General features: G+C 48.1%; 7 protein-coding genes across 7 annotated transcripts; 4 read left to right on the top strand and 3 right to left on the bottom strand.

Moving 5' to 3' along the window:
* Positions 1 to 372: 372 nt before the first annotated feature.
* Positions 373 to 1592, top strand: ATNIH1004_010303 (uncharacterized protein; the record flags this gene model as incomplete). Its single annotated transcript, XM_033574878.1, has 3 exons — positions 373 to 695; positions 756 to 834; positions 900 to 1592. The coding sequence occupies 3 exons, from the start codon at positions 373 to 375 to the stop codon at positions 1590 to 1592; spliced, it is 1095 nt and encodes a 364-aa protein (XP_033422896.1).
* Positions 1593 to 3403: 1811 nt separating this feature from the next.
* Positions 3404 to 4668, top strand: ATNIH1004_010302 (NAD-dependent epimerase/dehydratase family protein; the record flags this gene model as incomplete). The annotated part of the gene is made up of 3 exons (XM_033574877.1): positions 3404 to 3455; positions 3517 to 3678; positions 3758 to 4668. 3 exons carry the CDS (start codon positions 3404 to 3406, stop codon positions 4666 to 4668), a joined length of 1125 nt encoding a protein of 374 aa, XP_033422895.1.
* Positions 4669 to 6185: 1517 nt separating this feature from the next.
* Positions 6186 to 9056, bottom strand: TOP1 (DNA topoisomerase 1; the record flags this gene model as incomplete). Its single annotated transcript, XM_033574876.1, has 6 exons — positions 6186 to 6320; positions 6372 to 6821; positions 6897 to 7136; positions 7217 to 7330; positions 7410 to 8771; positions 8868 to 9056. 6 exons carry the CDS (start codon positions 9054 to 9056, stop codon positions 6186 to 6188), a joined length of 2490 nt encoding a protein of 829 aa, XP_033422894.1.
* A 1045-nt stretch (positions 9057 to 10101) lies between these two features.
* ATNIH1004_010300 (F1F0 ATP synthase subunit gamma) lies at positions 10102 to 13901 on the top strand (the record flags this gene model as incomplete). The annotated part of the gene is made up of 9 exons (XM_033574875.1): positions 10102 to 10157; positions 10326 to 10900; positions 10960 to 11072; positions 11219 to 11253; positions 11307 to 11386; positions 12072 to 12187; positions 12279 to 13017; positions 13074 to 13607; positions 13894 to 13901. 9 exons carry the CDS (start codon positions 10102 to 10104, stop codon positions 13899 to 13901), a joined length of 2256 nt encoding a protein of 751 aa, XP_033422893.1.
* Positions 13902 to 14302: 401 nt separating this feature from the next.
* ATNIH1004_010299 (F-box protein) lies at positions 14303 to 15856 on the bottom strand (the record flags this gene model as incomplete). The annotated part of the gene is made up of 1 exon (XM_033574874.1): positions 14303 to 15856. The coding sequence occupies one exon, from the start codon at positions 15854 to 15856 to the stop codon at positions 14303 to 14305; it is 1554 nt and encodes a 517-aa protein (XP_033422892.1).
* A 365-nt stretch (positions 15857 to 16221) lies between these two features.
* On the top strand, positions 16222 to 17727 carry ATNIH1004_010298 (putative disulfide isomerase; the record flags this gene model as incomplete). Its single annotated transcript, XM_033574873.1, has 3 exons — positions 16222 to 16374; positions 16434 to 16441; positions 16506 to 17727. 3 exons carry the CDS (start codon positions 16222 to 16224, stop codon positions 17725 to 17727), a joined length of 1383 nt encoding a protein of 460 aa, XP_033422891.1.
* Positions 17728 to 18051: 324 nt separating this feature from the next.
* KRE33 (ribosome biosynthesis protein KRE33) lies at positions 18052 to 21332 on the bottom strand (the record flags this gene model as incomplete). The annotated part of the gene is made up of 2 exons (XM_033574872.1): positions 18052 to 18259; positions 18337 to 21332. 2 exons carry the CDS (start codon positions 21330 to 21332, stop codon positions 18052 to 18054), a joined length of 3204 nt encoding a protein of 1067 aa, XP_033422890.1.
* Between the last annotated feature and the right edge of the window lie 897 nt (positions 21333 to 22229).

Below are 22229 nucleotides of genomic sequence, written 5' to 3'. Positions count from 1 at the left end.
TTTAAATGTCACTTTCTAAGTTATTAGTTAAATGGCTTTCTCCGTGACATTATTGAAATTTCTGGGTCAGCGTCCACAGCCAGAACAGTGAACAGGCCACTGATATTCCAGATACCTGTTCAGTGGCAACTGAATCTATTTATGGCGCGTAGCTAGTATTCACTATCAGACCTCTCCTCTGTTTACTGGCCGCCATGTCTTCTTTGGATCTCCTCCTTCCAACCTTTACGCATTCCTATACACGTTCCTCTTTCTCTCGCACTGATTCTGCCAGAAGCTGGTATCGAACCCTGACATCGGGTAATGGGGGCGTCTGCTAGTAGCCAGACAGTGTATTCTTCTTCAGAAAGCTCATCATATCTATCATCTACCATGGTGCATCCTATGAAGGAGTGTTTGGACGCGCGTGGCTTGCATCAAAAAAGCCGTGATCGCGAGTTCACCACGTTTCTTGACTTGAAAAGCGACTATCATCACGAGTTTATCAATCGTCTGCGGGAACACGTCCAGATCAACGGATACCAGTGGGGAGATGTCGAGAGATCCGTGGTGGAGAGAGAAGCCTGTGCTTCGAGCTTTGTGGAAACCTGGGGTAAGCTTTACTGGGGTACCGAGTCCAACCGTCAGCAGCACCTGCTCCAGGAGTCATTGGATGATCCCAGGCATCTCTGTGTGTATCCCGATCGGAGGAAAGAGTAAGCCGTCCATACCTGCGTTTACTGAACAGTCGTCTGGGGTGTACTTATTGCCTGTAGGATTGTTCGGGCCATTATGATTCTTTTGGAGCGAAAAGCGAAAGGCGTCACCAGGAATCAGGCAAGACAGTCGCTGGGGGTAAGTGCTACCTGGACTAATATGATTCTGTCCGTATGTGATATAACAAGTGATTCATATTACAGTCTACTGAGACGCCGTCAGCGGCCGCTGCTCGACATGTTCCAGCTCCTTCGCCCATGCCCAACTTATCTCAGGGAGGCAAGGACAACAAAGCGAAGAGAAGAAGGTCCGATGATTCTGACCAATCGTCTTTCGTCTTGGATGATGAGCCAAAACGCCTCAAGCCTCAACGTGTCTCTAATATACGACCATTTCGCTCGATTATTGATCTCCGAGGGGAGGGAGCCAAACAGAGCAAACCGAGTGCAGCAGCCCACGTAGCAGCGCCTGCGGTGAAGAATTGTGCCAAGGCCAAAGAGATCAATTCCATGAGCGATACTAAATTCTTGGTGACTTCCTCCAATCAGTCGGGTATGGCACCGATCTGGATTCCCTTCCAGGATTTCCAGACGGCGTCTAGCTTCATTTCCCACATTGCTGATGAATGCACTTTAAGATACTGGGACAGCCATATCAAGGCGCTCTCGAACTGGCAGGGAGATACGCCTTTGCCGGCAGCAGTGGCGGCTTCTGTGAAGTTTGAATGGTCCGACTTTGAAATCCGTATTCGTCCAGGAAAGGACCAGGATTGGGCCTTCTTCATGGAAGCGCTCCAGAGAGCATGGAAGCACAAGAGTGAAGACCCCGATGGAGGCCATGGTCCACTTTTCAAAATCTACGTGATACTTCATGTCATGGATAAAAGAGTTTCGTGAATGCCGGGTGAGGGTTCAGAAGTGTTTACGGGAATTTTTCATTTGTATGAAGAAATGAGGAAGAAGACCAGAGATACCTCATTTCAAATAATAAAGTATTCTTTGAATATTCCGTCATAACTATCTCCCATAAAGGCTAAGACTAGTAGTACACACTAAGACTCTTTTGGATTCTCAGCACCAACCAACCATGGGTTGATCAGGCCATGGCCCATGGAACAGAAAGTAGATCCTGGGGTTGGTATCGAGAATTGCAGGAAATTCGACGTCAACCTTGATGGAGATCTCCCCTTGCATTGCGCACTGCACATTGTCATTTAGGCGAAGGATTATGCTATTATATACGGGGCACTTCAAGTGACGTTTACTCCGGAGTATGGCACATCGTCCACATATACCGAATGGGTACAGCTGAATTAGACAGACGGCCATAAAGAAAGGAAAATTCGGTTGTGGGATTCTTAACTCTTGAGGGAAAAAAAAAACCCCCAATAGCTACCCTCACCTTCAGCCAATGGATTCGTGGCTTCAAAGGTTTCAAGGCAGACAGTAATAATATAAGCTAAACGACTCCCTGGGGGTGACTTGATTCATCATTTCTTCCCCTGCCAAGGGCGCGTTGTGGGACATATTCCGTTTCTTCAGGACACCGTCTGATCATAGTCCCGCATCCATGTGGGTAGGAAGGATGTGGTGGAAACGAGAGGGGAATAGCCCAAAAATAGGGAGGGAGAGACGAGGGTGAAGTGTGAACAGGGAGGTAACAGTCCATGATAAAGCCGAACGACAATTATCTATAATTTCGAGTATCAGGGACCCTTTTTTCATCGGGGATTTTGCTGGTCCAAGAGGGACGATGAAAGACCATTTGTCCCGATATGATTGATCAGCCCGAGGAAGGGATGATCTGCATTCCATCTCCGACAGGCGAAATTTCTAGATGCAACATAAACGGAGTTGGAACTCTGGGAACCTACGTTGACCCTCTTTTTCCCGTTGCCTAGCGCTGTGAGCCAGAGATGCGGTATGGATCTCCGACGGTCGTGGAGGGCGGAATTCGACGCCATGATAATTATGATCGAACGCTTCGTTCTCTGATGCAATCAATGATGGGAGATTCGAGATAGAATTTGGGTATGGACGGTGGTGAAGCTGGTTGTCCGCCAATGGGCTGAATTGGCATTTAAAAAGAATCATGCGTAAATAGCAATATAAATAAGAAATTATAATAATGATAATGATAATGATAAAAATAAAAATAAATCTCAGCAACACTGTTTATAAATATAGAAGGAAGAAGAGGTAGTGAGGTAGAGAGAGATATAGAGATATAGAGATAGAGAGAGAGAAAGAGAGAGACAGAAGTTCGTCAGGTTGAGGCAGCTGATACGCCCGTGCCTTTTGTCTTTCTTTCTTAGTCCCAAATCCCTTGTCGCTCTTTTTTTTTTTTTTTTTTTGAATAACTCTCCATCCATCTTCCTCTCTTCCCCTGGAACCTTTTCCAGTGAATCCATCGATCATTCCGTTAATTATCTATTTTGCTTACTCCTCACGACGGGATAGGACCTTCTTCTCGGCCTCCTTCCCTTCCTATTCCTCTCCCTCGGTCTTCGCGACACTGTCGATTCTTCTGCCCCCTTTCCCTCCCCGCATTCTTAAATTATTTATTATTCTTTGGTTCCATTCTAGGTGCGGGGCGCCAACTGCCAACTCAACCAACGGTACTGTCGATTGACTTCCTTACGTCTCCGACCACGCTCTTCGGCTACAATTCACCCTCACTACTATAACTTCTTTTGCCATCTCCCATCATGGCCGATGACCAGAGTAATAAGCCTGCCGTGTTGATCGTTGGAGGCTTGGGTATGTGCAGACAGACACCTCCTACCTAGCGACGCTCGACTGACCTGGTTACCCTTCGCAGGATTTATCGGCCGTCATCTGGCTCTTCATATACATGAGAATAACCTGGCCTCCGAAGTCCGGCTGGTAGACAAGGTTCTTCCCCAGCTCGCTTGGTTGGCTCCCGAGTTTGAACAGGCTTGCTCCAAGGATAAATTCGTTCAGGCAGATGCGAGCCGGGAACGTAAGTTCAATTGAAACCTTCGTGTTGAATGACTAGTCGATGCGAGTGCTTACGTCTCTTCTCCTGTGTCCCCTTCTAGAACACTTCCCGCGTATCTTTGACCGGAGTAATGGCGAACAATTTGATTACGTGATCAACTGCGGAGGCGAGACGAGGCATTCCCAGCCTGACGATGTCTACGAACTTCGTAGCTTCAACCTGACCGTGGCTTTGGCGCGCGAAGTCGCTCGTCGCGGGATCCGCTCCTACGTCGAGTGTTCCACCGCTCACGTCTATAAGGGGGGATCAACACCGAGAAAGGAGGATGATAAGCTTCAGCCGTGGAACAAGTTGGCCAAGTGGAAGTTGAAGGCTAGTGAGGAGATTCAGAAAATCCCGGGCTTCGCCTACTGTGTGCTGCGCCTACCGCACGTATACGGAGAATACGACCCCGGCTATTTCGCTATGGGGATCTGCCTCGCGCGTGTTCATCAGGATATGGAGAAGGACCTGGAGCTATTATACACCAAGGATCTGAAAATCAACACAGTATACGTGAAAGACGCAGCCGATGCCCTGTGGAAGGCGGCGGAATGGCGAGCAAATACCCCCCCGGCTGAAAGCCAGCCTATTGCCTTTAATGTGGTTGATCATGGAGATACTCGCCAAGAGCACATTGCTGAAGCCTTGTTGGAAGTGTTTGGCATCAAATGCTCATTCCTGGGCTCATTAGCATCCCAACTTGCCAAGTTGAACCTTGATGAAGTGGTGGATGATATGAATGAGGAATGTCTGCAGGTCTGGGCGGAATTGATCGAGCAGGCGAAGATTGAACGGCCGGGCCCGATCAGCCCTTTCCTGGAGAGAGATGTGCTCAAGGACCAGGACATGTCGATCGATGGTACACTGTTTGAAACGACCACTGGGTGGAAACCTACTCGGGAAAAATTCAATGCCGACTCTGTGCGAGAAATGGTTGAGAGCTACAAACGGATGGGCTGGTGGCCTTAAGAATCCTCCTTCCTCCACAAAGCACTCCTCAACCCATCCTTCTTGAGCCGGCGTAAACAGGTCCGTTGCCCGAAATAAAGTCGCCAGAGAGTATGAGAGCGACCAATCACAACCTCCCATTTGCGAGTGCTGTTCTACCTCGACCATCCACGATGGTGGAAAAACCTTCATTCAGAAGCATAGCGATCGGCTGACTGATCTCGTGTCTGGGTACATAGACCGCATTCGTATTATGATCTAACCATCATCAACCACCAAAAGCAGTCCTACGCCATGGGCTTCACACCATTTTGCCTGTAATCTATATAATCTTCGCTTTCGCATTATATTCTTCTTTCGCCTGATTCTTTTGAGCACTGGTCTGTTCTATAACTTTTTTTTTGAATTACATCCCATGTTGATAAAATTTAATTTTCTGATCATGGAAATCATGTCATACCTCTTTAGACCTGGCGATTGGCATTTTCTGCATATTAATGAGTTGAAACTTAGCTTCTTTTGCTGACTACAGCGTGCTTCTTTCTTTTCTTCTTTTCCTTTATTTATTTGATCTTTATCCGGAAAGGTTGCGATTGTATATCACTGTACTTTTACTCTTTTGTCAACCTTAATTTTTCTGTATTGCATGGCAAGGAACAAGAGAACTCGCCACAGCTTTACCTTCTTTACGATGGACTGTGTCTCTGATTAGTAAATGCCCCTTCATATACTGAAGAGTGCCGTCATTGCGTCTTGAGTGTGTAGTAATTCATTTTTGAGTCTGAAGGTACTTTCATCGCTCAATATCTCAAACTAGTGAAAAGTGATTGACTGTTTGGATGAAGCACTTGTATGGGTATATATAAGTAGGAAATGAATAATCTTTTCACCATTCGCTTTGCTATCCATCGAGGGAGGAAACAGTAAGGACATGAATTTGGAAAACAGGCAAATCACTATCTTTTTGGTATACTGCCAAAGCAAATGTTGATAAGTTCTATCTGATCCTTGAAAGACCTCCTTTGTATCCAGTTACCCAACCAGTTGAGATCTGTTATAAGAACCTGCATATAATAACCTCTTTTGTTTTTGTTCGATTTATTTTTCTTTTTTTCTCCTCCCCCTTGTTTCCAACCCATGAAAAGCAACGGGATCTTGATTTATCTTGGAAGAACTGCACAAGACAAAAGACCAAAAAAAAAAAAGAATAAGGGTAGCGCAGGCATGCTGTATATTCGCTAAGTGGCTTTTCGCATCTGGCGCGCTAGAATGACATATGATCAGGGGGAAGCACCGCTTGTTGTGTATGGACGGCACCAGTGGAAGAGCAGGCGTCAAAAATGCGGTGAGAATATATCGCAGCCACTCGCCTTCCCACCAAGAGAGAAGCCAAGAAGATCAAGGAGGAAATATAGTAATAATAAATAAATCGAAAAAAAAAAAATAAATAAATAAAAAAGGAAAAATAAAGAGGCGGACAATCATGAAATGAAATGCTACAAATTTGGGCCAGCTTAGGTCATGATCGCAAGTCGCACCTAAAATTCCCAGTCCTCGTCAACGGACTTGATAGCCCATTCGAACTTCTCGCGCAGGGACTTCGAGAAAAACTTCTCCATGGGAACGCTGAACTTCTTGCTGAACACGACCGTGAGACGGGGATCAATGTAATTCTGCTTCTGGTTAGATAACTAACAAACCATACTGTAGAGCAAGCGACTCACGATTTTGGATGTTCCAAGAGCGACTTCCTTATTATCTTCTTTGTCCTGGGCTTGGAGCTCCATGTTTTCAATGCGCTGGTCCAGTTTTCCGATGGCGTTCTCGAGCTTGTCAACACTGGGGCTCTTGCCCTCAGCCTCTACTTTGCCTGTTTTGTTCTCTTTTTTATACTTCTTTTCCATCTCTTTGACTACCTCTAGGCGACTCTCAAGTTCGCTGGCCTTCATTTCTTTCTCTCCTTCTGCAAGGAGTTTCTCGTTATCTTTCTCAAACTTTTTGGTAATTTTCTGCCGCTGTTCTTCGACCAGAAAAGCTTGGTGTTCTTTGATCCATTCCTGGTCAATGTCCTCATCCAGTTCGAAGTATTTGGCGCCTTTCTTCTTCTTGAGATTGGGCTCCAAGTCAAGTATCTGCTGCTTAAGGCGCCATTTTTGATAACGAAGACCCTTGATCTATAGGACAGAAAAGCCAGTCCATTAGTAACCGGCGTGAATCCAAAATCGCTCTAAGTGTCACATGGGACTTACCCTCTCGCTCATCTTCTCCATCTGTCCAGCATGCGATGCAGCGACAGTCCGCTTGTGGTTGCAAAGGATGGCTACTCTTCGATTGGCATCATTGTATGCCTTAACCTTCTCGGTATTGGTACCAGTTGCCTTCATATCCTTAAGTAAAGTAGACATCGTATGAGAGGCGTTATAGGTACGGAACACTTTCGCAGTCAGGCCTTGCATATACCCTGAAAGGTGCTTGTTGAGGGCGGAAGTCTGGAAGGCTCAGCACCTGGTGAACGCAGCGGGTATAGGAAAAAAAAAAAAAAAAAAAGGAAGCCATTGAATCAACCTACCGTCAATCGATCAAAAATCTCATCACCTTCCTTCTTGGGAGCCTTTTTGAAGATTTTCAAATTTTTGAAGACTTGTGCATCAACCTCGACCTCATCATAGAATCGGATGCTGTCCTTGCCCAAGAAATCAAAAAACCACCTTATTTGGTGGCTTGAGGGTGACATTCTCGTACTTCAAAGAGCAGCAACCAACAGTTTCAGCCTCATCCTCACCCTTTTCATTACCAGCACGAAGTGCAAATTGATCAATGAGGTAGACTGCTGTTGCCTTCTGTCGCTCTACCATCAATTCGTGCTTGAGATTTTTCCTGTAATCTTTTCGGATGCGGTCGATGTGATGCTTCAACTCGCGGGCCTTTTCAAATTTCTTGAAATCACTCTGGCCTTTGACGTCTGAGTTTGCTGCAAGCATTACATATTTGTAATTTCCATTGATGTTCTCTTGCCACATAGCGAGCCATGTGCCTTCTTGATCATTCTTGATTTCTTTCCATTTATGGCCCTCAGGTGGTGGAGGGACACGGGCACCCTTCCCAATGTTGATAGTGATCTGCTCTGGTTGAACCCTAGTCTTAACGCGGCCTGTCTTAGGGTGTTCACCACGACCACGGAAAAGGGAGGGCGGCTCAACGCGGAAGTTGCCGACTTTCTGCTTGCGACCATCCCACATGCAGTACATATAGGGCGCCTCTTCAGCATCTTTCTCGGCCTTCAACCTTTTCTTCTCAGCTGGGGGCAAGGCCTTCTTTTCTGCGCGTTTTGTATCATAGTAAGCAAAGATTGGCTGGAAATCACATTTTGAGAATTCCTTGATGTCCGTCTTATTGCCCTTGGGGTCCTTGGCACCACCGGTTTTCTGGAGAATATCCCTGAAGTCTGTGAAAAAGTTCTTTTGAAACGTGGGATTTTCAACATTGTGAGTCGAATTGAGCATGCTTCCAAAAAAGCCAGCCACCTCTTCTGCGTCAGGATGAAGAGTGACCGGAATCCCGTCGTATTTCATTTTGACATCTTTGGGAAGAGGCTCATAGGGAGGAGGGAAAACCACGCCGTTGTGTTCTAGGGTGGTCCACTTGATCGTCCCATCACCCTTGGTTGGATCTTCCCACCATCTGTATTCGTCCTCCGCTTCCTCTGCTTCTTCGCTTTCTTCCTTCTTCACTGGGGTGGCTTTCCCAGTGCCTTTCTTGACCGGAGTGGACTGGGCAGATTTGGGCTCAGTTTTGATCGGCTTTGCTGCCTTGTTCGCGGGGGCTTTCTTTTCCTGACTAACAGGCTCCCGCTTAATGCCATTGGCTTGCTTCTTGGGGGCAGCCGCTGCTTTGGTGGCCTTTGAGGTATCCGGTTTGCGATTGTTTTGGGAAGCCTTTTCGTCTTTCTGCTGGATCCGTTTCTTTACTGAAGCAATTTTTCTTTCAATGGGGACATCGGAGTCGGACTCTTCACCGATGGCAGTCTCCGACGCCTTGGGTAGTTTTCTTCCATTGAGTGCCAGAGGCACGTCATCGTCCGTTTCGGGATCTTCGTGTTTTATGGAGGTGCGACGGCGCTTGCTCTGTCGAACGGTCAGTCGTTGAAATGAAAACCGACGGTGGTGGGGTCGAAAGCAGGGGAGAGAACGAAAGGACTATCGTCGAGGGATTTGGCGTACCAAGGGCTGATCCTCCTCGCTGCTTTCTTGTTCCACATATGATTTCTTTCCGCCAACACTCGCCCGCGACTTTCGCTTAACAAGAGGTTCTGCATCCCGCATCTCAACATCATCATCATTCTGCACGGGCCCAAAGTGAATGGACACGCCGGGATCGACACGACCATTTGTTTCCGCCGCACCGCCCATTTTTAAGTCTTTGGAGATGCCTAGATATGAATGAAGAGCAAGACTGTAAGTGGATTTGATGATACAACAATATAAGGGTGTTAAAGAGAACCAAGAGTGCAAAGTTAGGGAGAGAGGGGGCGGGGGCAGAATGACGAAGGAGTGGGAAGGAGGTTACGGATTCGGATGGGTTGAATTGATGTGAGGTCAAGCTGAAAAAAGTGATGCGAAAGTCTAAGGAAAATGGACGAATAGGGAGAAGGGACGGAAAACTCACCAGAAGAGTGACGACCATTTGCTTTTACAAGCGGGGTATCATCTTCTGAAGAACTCATGGTTTTAGGGCAATGGTAAATAGGGACGCGACGGAGCAGACACTGAGAGTGCAGGTGAGCCCGAGGTAAGCGACTCGAGATTGGCCTGCCAAGTCTGAGGAAGAACAGAGTTGGCGATGGGCTGGACGATGAGGTCAATGATAAACCGACCAATGAGGAGGCTGAGAGGAAGATAGATAGATGTCAAGGGAGATGGAGATGCATTGACAAGAGGGAAGGTAGATAGGAGGATGATAGAGAGAGGGAGGGAGGGAGGGAGAGAGACAGAGAGGGAACGGTAAAAGAAAGAGAGAAAGAGAAGAGGAAAGAGAAAAGAAAAGACGACAGGAATGGAATGGAAAACGAGGCCGTCCGGTTGGAGGCCTGAGGCGATCTTCAGGTTTGTCCGGCCAGCCACTCGCTGCCTTTCTGCCTGAGGCCATCAACGTATATGGCCAGCATGCCCGACCGAGGAGGCCAGGAAATTCGGCTTTTCCTTTTGCGCGTGCCCCGCACTGTTGGTCGCTGCGGTTGACTGGAGCCAAGGACTGCCTCTTTGGGGCTAGCGCGCCTGGGAATCCCGTGCAGCCGGAAGTCGGAAGAACAGAAACAGGAGAGTTCGAATTCAACGTCTGTCTTTCTCACTAGAGCTGAGGTCTCATTGCCTACCGACTGTTCCCCGCGGCTACCCTCCCGTCTCCCACTCTTCCTTGGTTGCTTTCTATCCCTCGACCTCCCGGTTCGACTTCACTATGTTCTCTCGTGCTGTTCGCCCGGCTGTGAGGGCCGGCAGTGTTGCTGTGACTCGGTAAGTTTGTGATGTTTCTGGCCCTCTCACACTTCGGATATCGCCTTTTACATCCCCCCCCCCCCCTTTCTACACAGCCATTCGACCCTACCTGTGAACGAGCACAAAATTATGGTCGACAAGGCCTCAATCCGGGAATGGCGTGGTTCAATGCTAATTTTGTCCTAGTACTGCGCCTCCCAATGCCGCCAACTTCGCAACTCTGCGCGAAATCGAGGGCCGTCTGAAGTCCATCAAGAACATCGAAAAGATCACCAACACCATGAAGGTCATTGCCTCGACCCGTCTCACCCGTGCCCAGAAGGCTATGGGCGATTCTCGTAACTACGGTCAGACATCCAACACCGTTTTCGAGCAGGCCGAGACCAAGGCCCTTGAGGACAAGAAGACTCTGCTCGTTGTGGCCAGCTCCGACAAGGGTCTCTGCGGTGGTATCCATTCCGGTCTGAGCAAGGCCACCCGTCGGATGCTCCAGGAAAACCCCAACGTCGATATTGTGGTTCTCGGCGAGAAGGCCAAGGCTCAGCTGTCCCGTACCAATGCCAATGCCTTGGTCCTGAGCTTCGCCAACGTCTGCAAGGACATTCCTACGTTCGCTGATGCCCAGGCGGTGGCTGACCAGATTGCCCTGCTGCCCACCGACTACGCCAGCGTTAAGATCATTTACAACAAGTTTATCAATGCCCAGAGTTACGAGCCCACCACTGTTGAGGCATACTCTGAGGAGGCCATCACCAACTCCGGTTAGTTGTTTTGACGCATGCCTATGGTGAAGGTTTCGCACACTAAACAAGATTTGCAGCCAATATCTCGGCTTTTGAGGTTGACGACCAGGCTCTGACCAACCTCCGCGAATATGCCCTTGCCAACAGCTTGTTCTGGGCTATGGCTGAAGGCCACGCTTGCGAAATCTCGGTAAGTATTCATCTACAGGCTTGGCTGCAAAGAGATTGACATGATGCTAATCAAATTCCAGGCTCGTCGTAACGCAATGGAGGCAAGTATCCACGGTTTAAACTGATAGAAATGTTCCCTGACTGACCAGAACTTTTTTGATACAGAATGCTTCGAAGAACGCTGGTGAGATGATCAACAAGTGAGTAGCTCCAGCCTCATGTCATTGCTTTCCAGACCTAACGATCCTGGCAGGTTCCAGATTCTGTACAACCGTCAGCGTCAAGCCGCCATTACCGGCGAACTGGTCGAAATTATCACTGGTGCCACTGCCAGTGCGGACATGTAAAAGAAACTATGATGCATTTGTGGGAAGGAGTCACCATATGTGTAGACTTACTCATAAATACCTAGATTAACACCAGCCTGTAAATCAGTCTATATTTTTTTGTGAAATTTTTCCCACTTCCCCTGGATATAATGGGCAATGCTGTATTCCGGGTTGCTGTGTCTAATCCAGTCATGACCTGAAGTATTCATTCACATCGTATTTGGATATTGACAATAGCCGCGGTCTTCTCACATACAGTGACCGGTGCTTTATGATACTCATTGTCAACGTTTACTCACTATCCCACCTAGAAGTGGCTGACGGCCTGGATTCACCCACTTCTTTAATGCTTTGCACCAACTTCACTGTACTTAAAAAAAGAGAGATCTGTTGGCTTCAGACCCAGTGAACACTCTGGTGACCGAATTTGGAATCAGTCTCGACTTCCAATAACTCAGCGTCTTTATTCACTTCTAGGCACCTTCCCATAGAATCCCTTATCCTCCTAGTCCCACATATCTTGACCGAGTAACAGCCCACTCCCTTCTTGACTGAAGCTCATTCCTTGTGCTCACCTTCCGCTCCGACAGAGAAGACAGATAAACACATCAACGTGCTGCTTCTAATCCACAAACTTACCATGACCACCCCCCCCAAAAGACCCATCTCAGACTGCTACGAAATTCTAGGGATTGCTACCGACGCGACCCTCAAAGACATCAACAGTGCATATAAAAGATTAGCTCTGAAGCACCATCCAGACAAAGCAAGGGGAAACGAAGCTTCCAGTGACGAGTTCAGAAAAGTAAGCACACCTACTTCTGACTTTCTTTCAATGGAACGCCAGGATATTCCCCCAATCCCTAATTTCATTTATTCACAAGGTACATGCACAGATCCAGGAAGCTGTCGAGATCCTCCGTGACCCGTTCCGGCGCATGAAACACAATGAGGAACTCTCTAGAACGAGACGAGTTTTCGTCGAAGAGCAAGTCTTTGATTCCTCGTATACTGGATGGAGACCTCATAATCCGCGGCGGTTCGATCTGAGCAATCCGAGTGAGCGCTACATGTACAGTTATCGGAACAGTGTCCATATGGATCCTTTCTCGCGAGACTCGAAAAAGGAGAAGGAGAGATGCGAGACGGAGCGTAGATTCGGGGATGAGATGGAACAAAGCAGGGAGGCTTTCGAGGAGGAGTTAAGAGAGGCTAGACGAAGGGAGGGAATGCGGACTCGAGTGACCAGGGACGAGGAACTGATGGGAGAGGGAGAGGGAGAGATGGATAGTGATGAAGAGGGATGTTTTGAACATGATTCGTCCTATACCGCTGCTGGGTCTGCTGGGATTTTTTTCTCCGATGATGGAGAGGCATTCGAACACGATGAGGTTGAATATGTCGAGGAAGATTATTACCATGGAGAATATGAAGAAGAAGGAGGAGGAGGAGGAGATGAAGGAGAAGAAGGAGAAGGAGAAGGAGAAGAAGAAGGAGAAGGAGAAGAAGGAGAAGAAGGAGAAGAAGGAGAAGAAGGAGAAGAAGGAGAAGAAGGGAAGAAGGAGAAGAAGGAGAAGAAGGAGAAGAAGGAGAAGAAGGAGAAGAATGCCAGGAAGAGGGCTATGAAGAAGAGGAGTATGAGAGAGAGATAAATGAGGAAGGGGACTACGAAGATAAACACGATGGAGAAGGATATGAAGCCGACGACAACGACTTCGACCAGGGAGAGGAGGACTATTACTACGGGGAATCTGAGGAGGACAACAAAGCTTCTTCCATCGCTTCTACTGAACAGCCTGGCACAGAATATGAAACCGCCGAGCGCGGTCGAGATAATTCCAACAACCAAGATGAAACGGAGAGCGAAGACGCAGCCTACAACTCAGCCCACGAAGGAGCCAAACACGAAGACTCAGACATGTTCTATTCATTCAGTGATGAAGACCACATACAGTCCTTCATCGAGGACACCCATTCTTACGAAAACGAAGGCTCCCGCGCACCTGAAAACAACCGTATCAGCATCCAAGCGGATCGTCACTCACACGTTGCCCCCTTCGTCCCATACTTTGAAACGAAACTAAACCACCCAAGTGGCTGCTATACTCGTGAAGATTTGCACACTGAGCTCCGAGGTATAGTGATGGAAACCTATTGCGGCTGGCTGGAGAGTCTCCGTCGTACATTTTCTGACCCTCAGCCCTCACGCACTTCTGATAGCCCACGTAAGTGTTCCCACCCTGGGTTTTGGTCTAAAGAGTATGGACGTGCGGAGTGCGAGGTTTGTCATAGGTGGATGCCAATTTATACACTTACGTGTCCTGGTTGCGGGATAATGGCTTGCGTGGGATGCAAGTTTCAGTACAACGGGTGATGGAAGTTTAGTTATTTTGGCAATTGAACTTTGTGTGCATTTCTTTGATGGATGGGAGGGAGACTGGATGTTGCTTGATTGGAGCATAAATTATTTTCTTGTATTGTTTTGAATTCCTGATAGTGGGAGACAGCCAGATGCTTGATATCTACTGCTGTTGTGGACACATAATGGACTTGAGGCAACAAAATATTAATGCGCAATGTGTAATTTGTAATTTGAGCTAGTCGCAAATTTCGTCAAATGAGAATTGGCGCCTACCTTCGGAATATCTGTGGGGCATATATATTAGAATTGTATTCCACTATTGGTAAACAAGATCGTTGGCTTGTCTTGCACAGCATTCACCGGATGTTTGTCGTCTATAGTATCAGTACTCTGACCGAGCAGGACGGTTCACTCCCACAGACCAAGTGTTTAGATTCGGACGCATCCAATTCAGGGTGATTTCGGTCAATATGCACGATGTAGACGTTCTGGTGCCGCAAGATGCCGTATGGATGCTGGAGAAGTTTGTTTGTTGGTGACGTATTCGAGAAGCTGCGCTCATCGATCAAACCTATAGACAACAAGCTCCCGATTTCCATTCTCTCCAACCAAATAATTCTCGGTCCCGTAGATCTTTCCTTTCCCTATGAGCTCAGTTATGTCCTCCTGCTTTAAAGTGGTGGCAGACGATGGCGTTCGGATGCTCAAGAACGTTTTGAGATGAAATGGCCATGTGATAGGAGACAAATGAAGGCAAAAACCAACCTGCGCCTCCTCATCAACCGTCTCTGAGATGATAGTATACCAAGGTTCATCGCAGACGGCAAAAGTGAGAGGTTTTGCTTGCAAACTACTGTTGCCGCGATAAGGAGGCAGGGTAGGATTAGCATGACGCCTCCAACAAGGCCCGTTGCCAATAATGGGTATGCTTATGACTTGTACTTGCGACGTCCATTCAGCTGGACCAACGAGCCGGTCTACGGGCCCCGTGCACACGTTTTCCGCGATCTCTATAGATTGATCATCATCGGCGATATTCAGAGACTGCACACGAGGAAGTCCGCGCTGCCTAACGGAGTAGAACCCTAGTTCTCTAAATCCAAACCGCGAGACAATCGATGGGCCACGGTCTTCTTCAGCATGTCGTAAGTGCCCATTTGGATCTAAAGATGGCCTATAAGACGATGGTTGGGAAATATCCCAAACGGAAAGCGACTCGATTGGGGCATCTTCATCTGCTGTGTACAAACTGCGATTGGGCTGCCAGATGTATATAGCATAATGTGTTTGGCTATGAGTGGAATAGAACTTGTCCCTCTCACTGAGTGGATGGCCGAGGAACATGATTTTCCATTCATTTCGGAATGTAATAGTCCAGCCATTAGATGCCTGATTTACATCAAATGACGAAGCAAAATGGCGGTGTACTCCGTCGCTGTCGTTTAACCAGTGGAAAGCTTTGGGTTCTGCCCACTCGACAACAAGAACTCTTCTCTGCATTCGAATTCTGCGTATTACCTTCCCCGTGATTACGAAAGGCACTATAAAATCCCCATTGCTTTTCAAGTCCATGAGAACGAGACACGAGTAATTCGCGCTCGGGTACACTAGAAGACCATCTTCGTAGGTCCAGAATGGCTCTGAGAAAGGACAGTCAACCCGTTGCATGAGATGACTGGAATGGCTATCCCAGGGTTGCACGGGAAACCATTCTCTCTCCCCCGACGGGCCAAAATCATTGCACAGCTTGAATTTCTGTACGGATCTCGGTTTACCACGATCGAGATGAGCATATCTCGAGGCAATCCGGTCAAAAAGGCTGCGCCAGTGCTGATCATCTTGTTCCGGCGTCAGTGAAGTGCTCGAACTGTCTTCTTTGTGAAGAGCCCTGACTTCCTTGGCCAGGGGAAAGAACTCCTTTAGCAAAGGAACTAGGTTGGAGGGGTTCCCGAACGCTACATTCCACGATTGCGAGACTCGGCGACAACGAATAATGTCGCTGGGACAGAGTAGTTTCAAGATCATCCAAAAGATCTCCCGTGGCAGGAAGGCCAAGCCCAGCTCCACGGAGCCTATACCTCTAGGAGGAATGCTGATTGCCTCAAGCGACATAGCGAGTGTGGGGTGTCCATGGAGGTGCTTCAGGAACGAGGTTGGACAGTAAACAAAGCACTATTTCCACAGCTCATCTTTTGGAAAAACTCGCTGATAAGCCAACACTATCGTACTTGATGTAAGTAATCGTCCGGATACTCTGCCGTTGCCCAATGGTTAGCAGTGCAGAGAGGGGAAGGAGTAAGAAAAAGGGGGGCGTTGCATCATGGTGCATGAATGGCGGCAAGTCACATGCCAAGAGCTTCAGGACACCTTGCTTTAAGTCGCTTCCCTTGAATATTTACAGGGCCTGTCCTGCTACGCGTATTTGCCTCTGACACGTACCTCGAAGCAGTGAACACATTTGATCGTTCTTTGCCATGATGCTGCAGCCCAGTTCTGCATTTCTTCTTGCCACGTCCCTCCTCACAGCTCTTCCAGCCAATGCGGATGGATTGTACACCAAGAAGTCTCCGGTGTTGCAGGTCAACCAGAAGAACTATGACCAGCTCATAGCTGACTCTAATTATACATCGGTAAGGCGATGCTCTACAGACCATCAATTCCTTAAAAAAAAGCTAATTATCTTGCCCAGATCGTAGAGTAAGCTCGTTGTGCCTTTGTCAAATTAGCTGCCAGCTTCTAAACAAGCCCCGTGTCGTGTTAGATTTTACGCCCCTTGGTGTGGCCATTGCCAGAACCTGAAGCCAGCTTACGAGAAAGCCGCGAAATCGTTGGATGGATTGGCTAAGGTGGCGGCCGTTAACTGCGACGATGACGAGAACAAATCTTTCTGCGGCCGCATGGGTGTACAAGGCTTCCCGACGATCAAGATTATGACTCCATCCAAAAAACCGGGGAAACCTAGGGTGGAAGACTACCAGGGTGCTAGGAGTGCCAAAGCCATAGTCAATGCAGTGACGGATAAAATACCCAATCATGTGAAGAAGGTCACGGATAAGGATCTAGAGTCTTGGCTATCTGAGGATGAGGAGGCACCTAAGGCCATCCTTTTCACTGAAAAGGGAACCACAAGCCCATTGATCCGAGCCATCGCAATCGACTTCCTTGGGTCGGTTAAGGTGGCCCAAATACGCAACAAGGAGGCGAACGCTGTAGAAAAATTCGGCATTGATAAATTCCCGTCGCTCATTCTACTCCCCGGAGGCAAAAAGGAGCCCATTGTTTACGACGGTGAACTCAAGAAAAAGCCACTAGTTGAATTCATTGGCCAGGTCGCGGACCCTAACCCGGACCCTGCTCCGGTCAAGTCTGGAGCAAAAGCTTCCAAAGCATCCAAATCATCCAAGGCTCAGACAGAAAAGACGAAGCCGACCGAGTCTCCAGACTCCAAAGTAGTCCCGGATGATGGTCCTCAAGAAGGATCGAAACCCTCGCAGGCCCCAACCCAGGCAGCTGCCATTGATACTCTTTCAACGGGGGAGTCACTGGAGTCTGCTTGTTTGACGTCTAAGTCTGGCACTTGTGTCCTGGTACTTCTCCCAGTGTCCACTGAGACTGAAGCCAAGACAGACCTCCCTATCTCTGCTAAAGAGGCCCTGAACAGCCTGTCGGAAGTCGCACATAGGCATTCTCTGCGGCAGAGCAAACTATTCCCCTTTTATAGTGTCCCAGCCGCCAACAGTGGAGCCAACACGCTGCGTACTGAGCTTGAATTGTCCGACAAGTCCGTTGAGGTTATTGCTCTGAACGGGCGCAGAGGCTGGTGGAGAAGATACGATCCTTCGGAGAGTGCAAACTATGATCTGGCACGAGTGGAGGCTTGGATCGATGCCATCAAGCTGGGTGAAGGGTCAAGGAGCAAGTTACCGGATGGCATTGTCAAGGATGAGGCTGATGAGCAAGCTGCCGAGCACGATGAACTGTAGATCTACCAAGGAATTCAACATAGGGCTGAGATACTCATTCATAGGAAAAGACACGTCCAATGGTGTGGCCAATCGTGCGTTAGAAGTAGTAAAGAGGGGAAAAAAGGTCATTTATAACTTAATACCAATTGAAACTTTTCTTTCAAGTTTACCAGAAGTCAAACTAGCATATATACAGTAGACGTTCCTAAATCAATGAATCCAGACCAAATTCTTGACACAGAACCCAGATAACACCACATTCAATTATGCAACCCCGAGAGACCATCTCAGTTGAGACAAACGCACCTGATTTTCTAACTTTATCATGTCGCGCTTCATTCATTAATGCTTCCCTTTTCGCCCTTCCGTGCCCTTCTTAATAATCTTCTGTCTCTTCGAATCAATTTCCGTGTCATAGATCTCCCTAGCCGACTCTCCCTTCTTGCGCTTGCTAGGCTTCGATGACCTGACACTGACTGTCGACGTCTTCCCGCTACGGATCTGTTTTTCAGCTTCTTCCCAAGCAGCACTGCCGTTGTTAATTTCGTATCTGGAGGCTAGAAATCAGTTATTGTTCATCCGTACGATGCCTATAGGCCACTGCTCTTGGAAGGGGGTCCCACTTACTGGTCAAGAGGGAGTGCGTCGATCAAAGCCTTCTGTTTCTCCCGTAGCTCCACGTTCACCTGCTGTCCTCCCTCGCGTAGCTCGTCGTCAAGACTCTGCTCCAGTGGCTTGAATCTCTCGTCGGTGACCTCGTCATGGGCTTCATCGGATGCCTGTGTCACTGGGACTTTTACGGAGGGCATTGTCTCTGCGACAGAACCTTCAATAATAGCACGGAAATGGGTCGACATTTTACGGATGATCTTGAGGAACATCGCTAGAAGCTGGGATGGTGGCAGACTGAGTTCCTTCTCCAGGTGATCCAAGGTCTTTCGCTGCAAACCGATGGCGAGCAGGATAGACTGCTGGACACCGGATAGGCTAACCTTGCCGCTGAGACGACCGGAGAAATAATACTCTGCGATGGTAGGGACCATGTCGAGGATGACATGGTAATCAAGCAGATTGTTTGAGTAACTGTCGATACGCTTAAGATCGAAGGGAGACAGATCGGCATCGATAGTGGATTTGGTCAGGGGCGAAGGGGTGAGCGAGGTGTCGAGCTTGGCGCCAGCATTGGCAGATTCGCAGATGCTGAGCGAAAGCACAGAAGGGAACTCCCTGAACTGATACGACAGCAGTGCAAGGAAACGCTTGTGGAAGTCTCGTGCAAAAGCCCCCAACCAGCTTGCGTCGTTATCTCCCGTGCTCAGGGTGCGCAGCATCACACACGAGTGTTCACCGGTCAAGTCATTTGGTGTTTGGCGGAGATACACAGGGGCAAACGAGGAGCGCTTCCAGAACTTATGTAGGGATGGTGTCAACCCATAGCTGACACCGAGATAATCAAGAGAATCGGGTCGAGATTCAGACAGTTTGGCAAAGAGGGGTGGCATGGATCGGATGTCCCGAACATGAACATTGTCGTCCAGAAGGTTGGAATTTGCCAGCTCTTCGTCGGTAACTCTGACCATTTCCTCTTGTGTCACTGGTGCATCTTCGGAGAGATTGTAGAACTTGCCCTCGTAGAAATCAATGAGCAACTCAAGCGCCCGCGATCCATAACCCATGCTCAAATACTCCGGATTCGTCGCGATACGGACAATTCTGGCACCTGACAGACCGGCAAAATCTTCATCTTGGTACTGCTGGCTGACAAGCCACGGGATCAGGTCACCTCCGGCACGCTGTCCACGGCTCAAACCATTGAGAACACTTTGTCTGCTAATGCGACCTTCTAGAGCTACCTGGATGACACAAAGAGGTTCCGGTAACTTGACGCTATCCTCATCTATTGGTGGGACAAGCACGTAGAGCTGGTGCGCGGGCGCGTCGCTCATGAGTTGGAGATCATTAGGGGTATTCTTGTAGTGGCTGGCAACATAAAGGGCCATCATTTGCTGGAGGAACTTTTCAGAGACAGGATGGAATGAAAACAGGGTATCTCGGTTGACTTGTAGAAGCTGGCATTGTGACGGATGAGGGCAGCCCTGCATGTTCATCTTGGACTTGGGCAAGGTTGCGTCAAGGCACAAGAGCTTATTCAGCCATTTCTCAACAGAGTCTCCGGGCGCATATCTGATAGGTTCGGACAATGTAACCTCTCGCAGAGTTCGGCCTCCTAAGCTTTTCTCTGGGTTCTTAGCGGATTTACCAGTTGCGCGATCAGCAACATCAGCCTCCTCCTGGCCATTGGTCTTGAGGCCTCCTCTTGACTGCTCGCGGAGCTGTTGAATCAACTTCAATGAGAGAGATCTACCCGTTCCTTCGTAGCCATTGATGGTAGAAGCCATGAATACAAGATAAGGGCCCATCAGCTTACGCACAAGGGGCAGTGGGATGGCAGCAGCCTCGTCAATGACGAGAAGTTCGGCCTGACCCAACACATGGGCATCCTGGGGCTGGATATATTGGATGGTTTGACGGTGCTGGCGGTGAATATTAACCCTGACAATAGCTTTATTGAAATCAGGGTTCGTAGACTGAAGAATAGTATAGTCGACGTGGTCGAGGTAGCCAAGAGCATCAAATCCCTTGAACACAAATTCAAAGAGCGTTTTCAAGTTCTCGGGGCTGGGAGATGTGATGAAAATGTTGCTATAGCCATGGGCAACTGCTGCAGCAATAGCGACACCTAGAGCAGCCGACTTTCCGCGACCTCTTGCCGCAGTCAGCGTAACGGTGCTTCGAAGAGTCTTCTCCGCAATCGCATCGACAAACGTAAGGAGGGACTTGGCTTGATCGACGGTGCGAGCGAGATTGACAAGAGGCCCGACAGGCTGAGTCTCCACTAAGCTATCCTTGATGTCTTTCAGCTCCTTCTTTGTACCTGTGCTCTCTGCATCAGTGGGTCCGGGAGGTGGGAGTGGCTTCACATTCTTTCCGCCTGAAATTGGCAACACGTTCAGCTCATCATCGACCACCAAACATGAATCGCAGCCTCCAAGAGAAAGGATAAAGCGTTCGTTGAAACGGGCAGTCACATCGTCATGGGCCTCAGTCCGGTATCTCGAGTGAATATCCATTGACATTGTGTAGAGTTGCTTCAAGCTGTTCATGCTCTTTAGCAGCAATATCACTACCCCACCTCCTTCGACAGTTTCGACGGTCCGCGCAAGCAGGTTTGGCGTCATGGCTTCGAAGTCTTGTAGGATACACATTCCGTAGGTGTTTCCTAGAATCTTCTCCGTCTCTTTGTAGTACACATATCGGATCTGGTTCAACGTGATAAACAACTCGAAGGGATCCTCTTGATTGGGTTCTCTGATGCCTCTTTTCACCTCCTTTTTGATCTTCGCCTCACGCTTCTTCCTATGGCTTGTGAATCCTAGCAGGTCCTTCTTGTAAGCCCATAGAACCGACTTATTCTGCTTAACATTGTGGGACATAAGGAAATGCAGATTAACGATCGCATCTTTTGCCCGATCGCCAACCACGACAAAAAAGCTCCGCTTCTTCTCCTGAATGCCATTGTTAATGAGCGCAGGAATGCGCGAATCGATTGCCTTGCGAGGCATGATGTCCACAATATTTCTCCTTCACCGAACAGACCAAAATCCTGAGCTGACCAGAATATACTAATATGACCGAATACACTTTCAATCCCTCAGAGGTACAAACCAGGCCTCGAGCAAAAGGATGCAAAAGATGGGCGCTTGCTAGAACTGAAAAGAAGAAATGACTGACTGCACTTGCGTTTTTCCTGTTTCGACCAAATAAAAAAAAAAAAAAAAGTTCCGGTTCACCGCTTGCCTATAAAGACACCGCCTTGGGAAAAGGCACAACACGTGTAGTCATCTGCAGCCATTTCCTAAAGGGGACTAGATCAAATTGATGAACAAAGCAACTAGGTTAACTAGTTATTAGTTATGTTGCATAATTATATAATAATCCCTGTAACTTCGGTCGCATGATAATAGTTATTAATTACATGGATTACATTACATACTGGGTTAACTCCATTTTTACGAGGAAAGAAACGATAGTACTACCTCCAGTTCCATGAATACGAAGTGCTTTATATTGAGACTGGCTAGGTTTTACAGAAATGGAGGCCATCCTTCGTTGAACAGATGATTGTTTTGGTCGCTCAATACGGGAAACTTTTGACACTTAAAGAGCTTAATTCCCGGAACTCCAACAACTGGTCAGTATTGGATTAGCAGAGCTCTCTTCACTGTTGAGTTGATGTCAGTGACAAAAGGAGTCGACGTGGAATATTCGGTATAACGAGGTTCCAACGTGGCAAAAGCTCTCGGAATAGTGCCTGTCACACCAACAAAAGAGAGACCAATTGATCGTCGGTGATTGTCTCAAATAAATTCCGCAGCAGCGGTCCAAGCTCTCTCTCTCTGTCAACCTAACCACCATCGAACATTGTTGACGCAATCCAACCATTGTGATATGAATCATTG

The sequence above is a fragment of the Aspergillus tanneri genome (assembly GCF_003426965.1).
Source record: "Aspergillus tanneri strain NIH1004 chromosome Unknown AapTan_5_pilon_pilon_pilon, whole genome shotgun sequence".
In the NCBI taxonomy this organism is placed as follows: domain Eukaryota; kingdom Fungi; phylum Ascomycota; class Eurotiomycetes; order Eurotiales; family Aspergillaceae; genus Aspergillus; species Aspergillus tanneri.
Note: the sequence above shows the minus strand (reverse complement) of the source record. Positions and strands in the feature narration are given on the sequence as shown.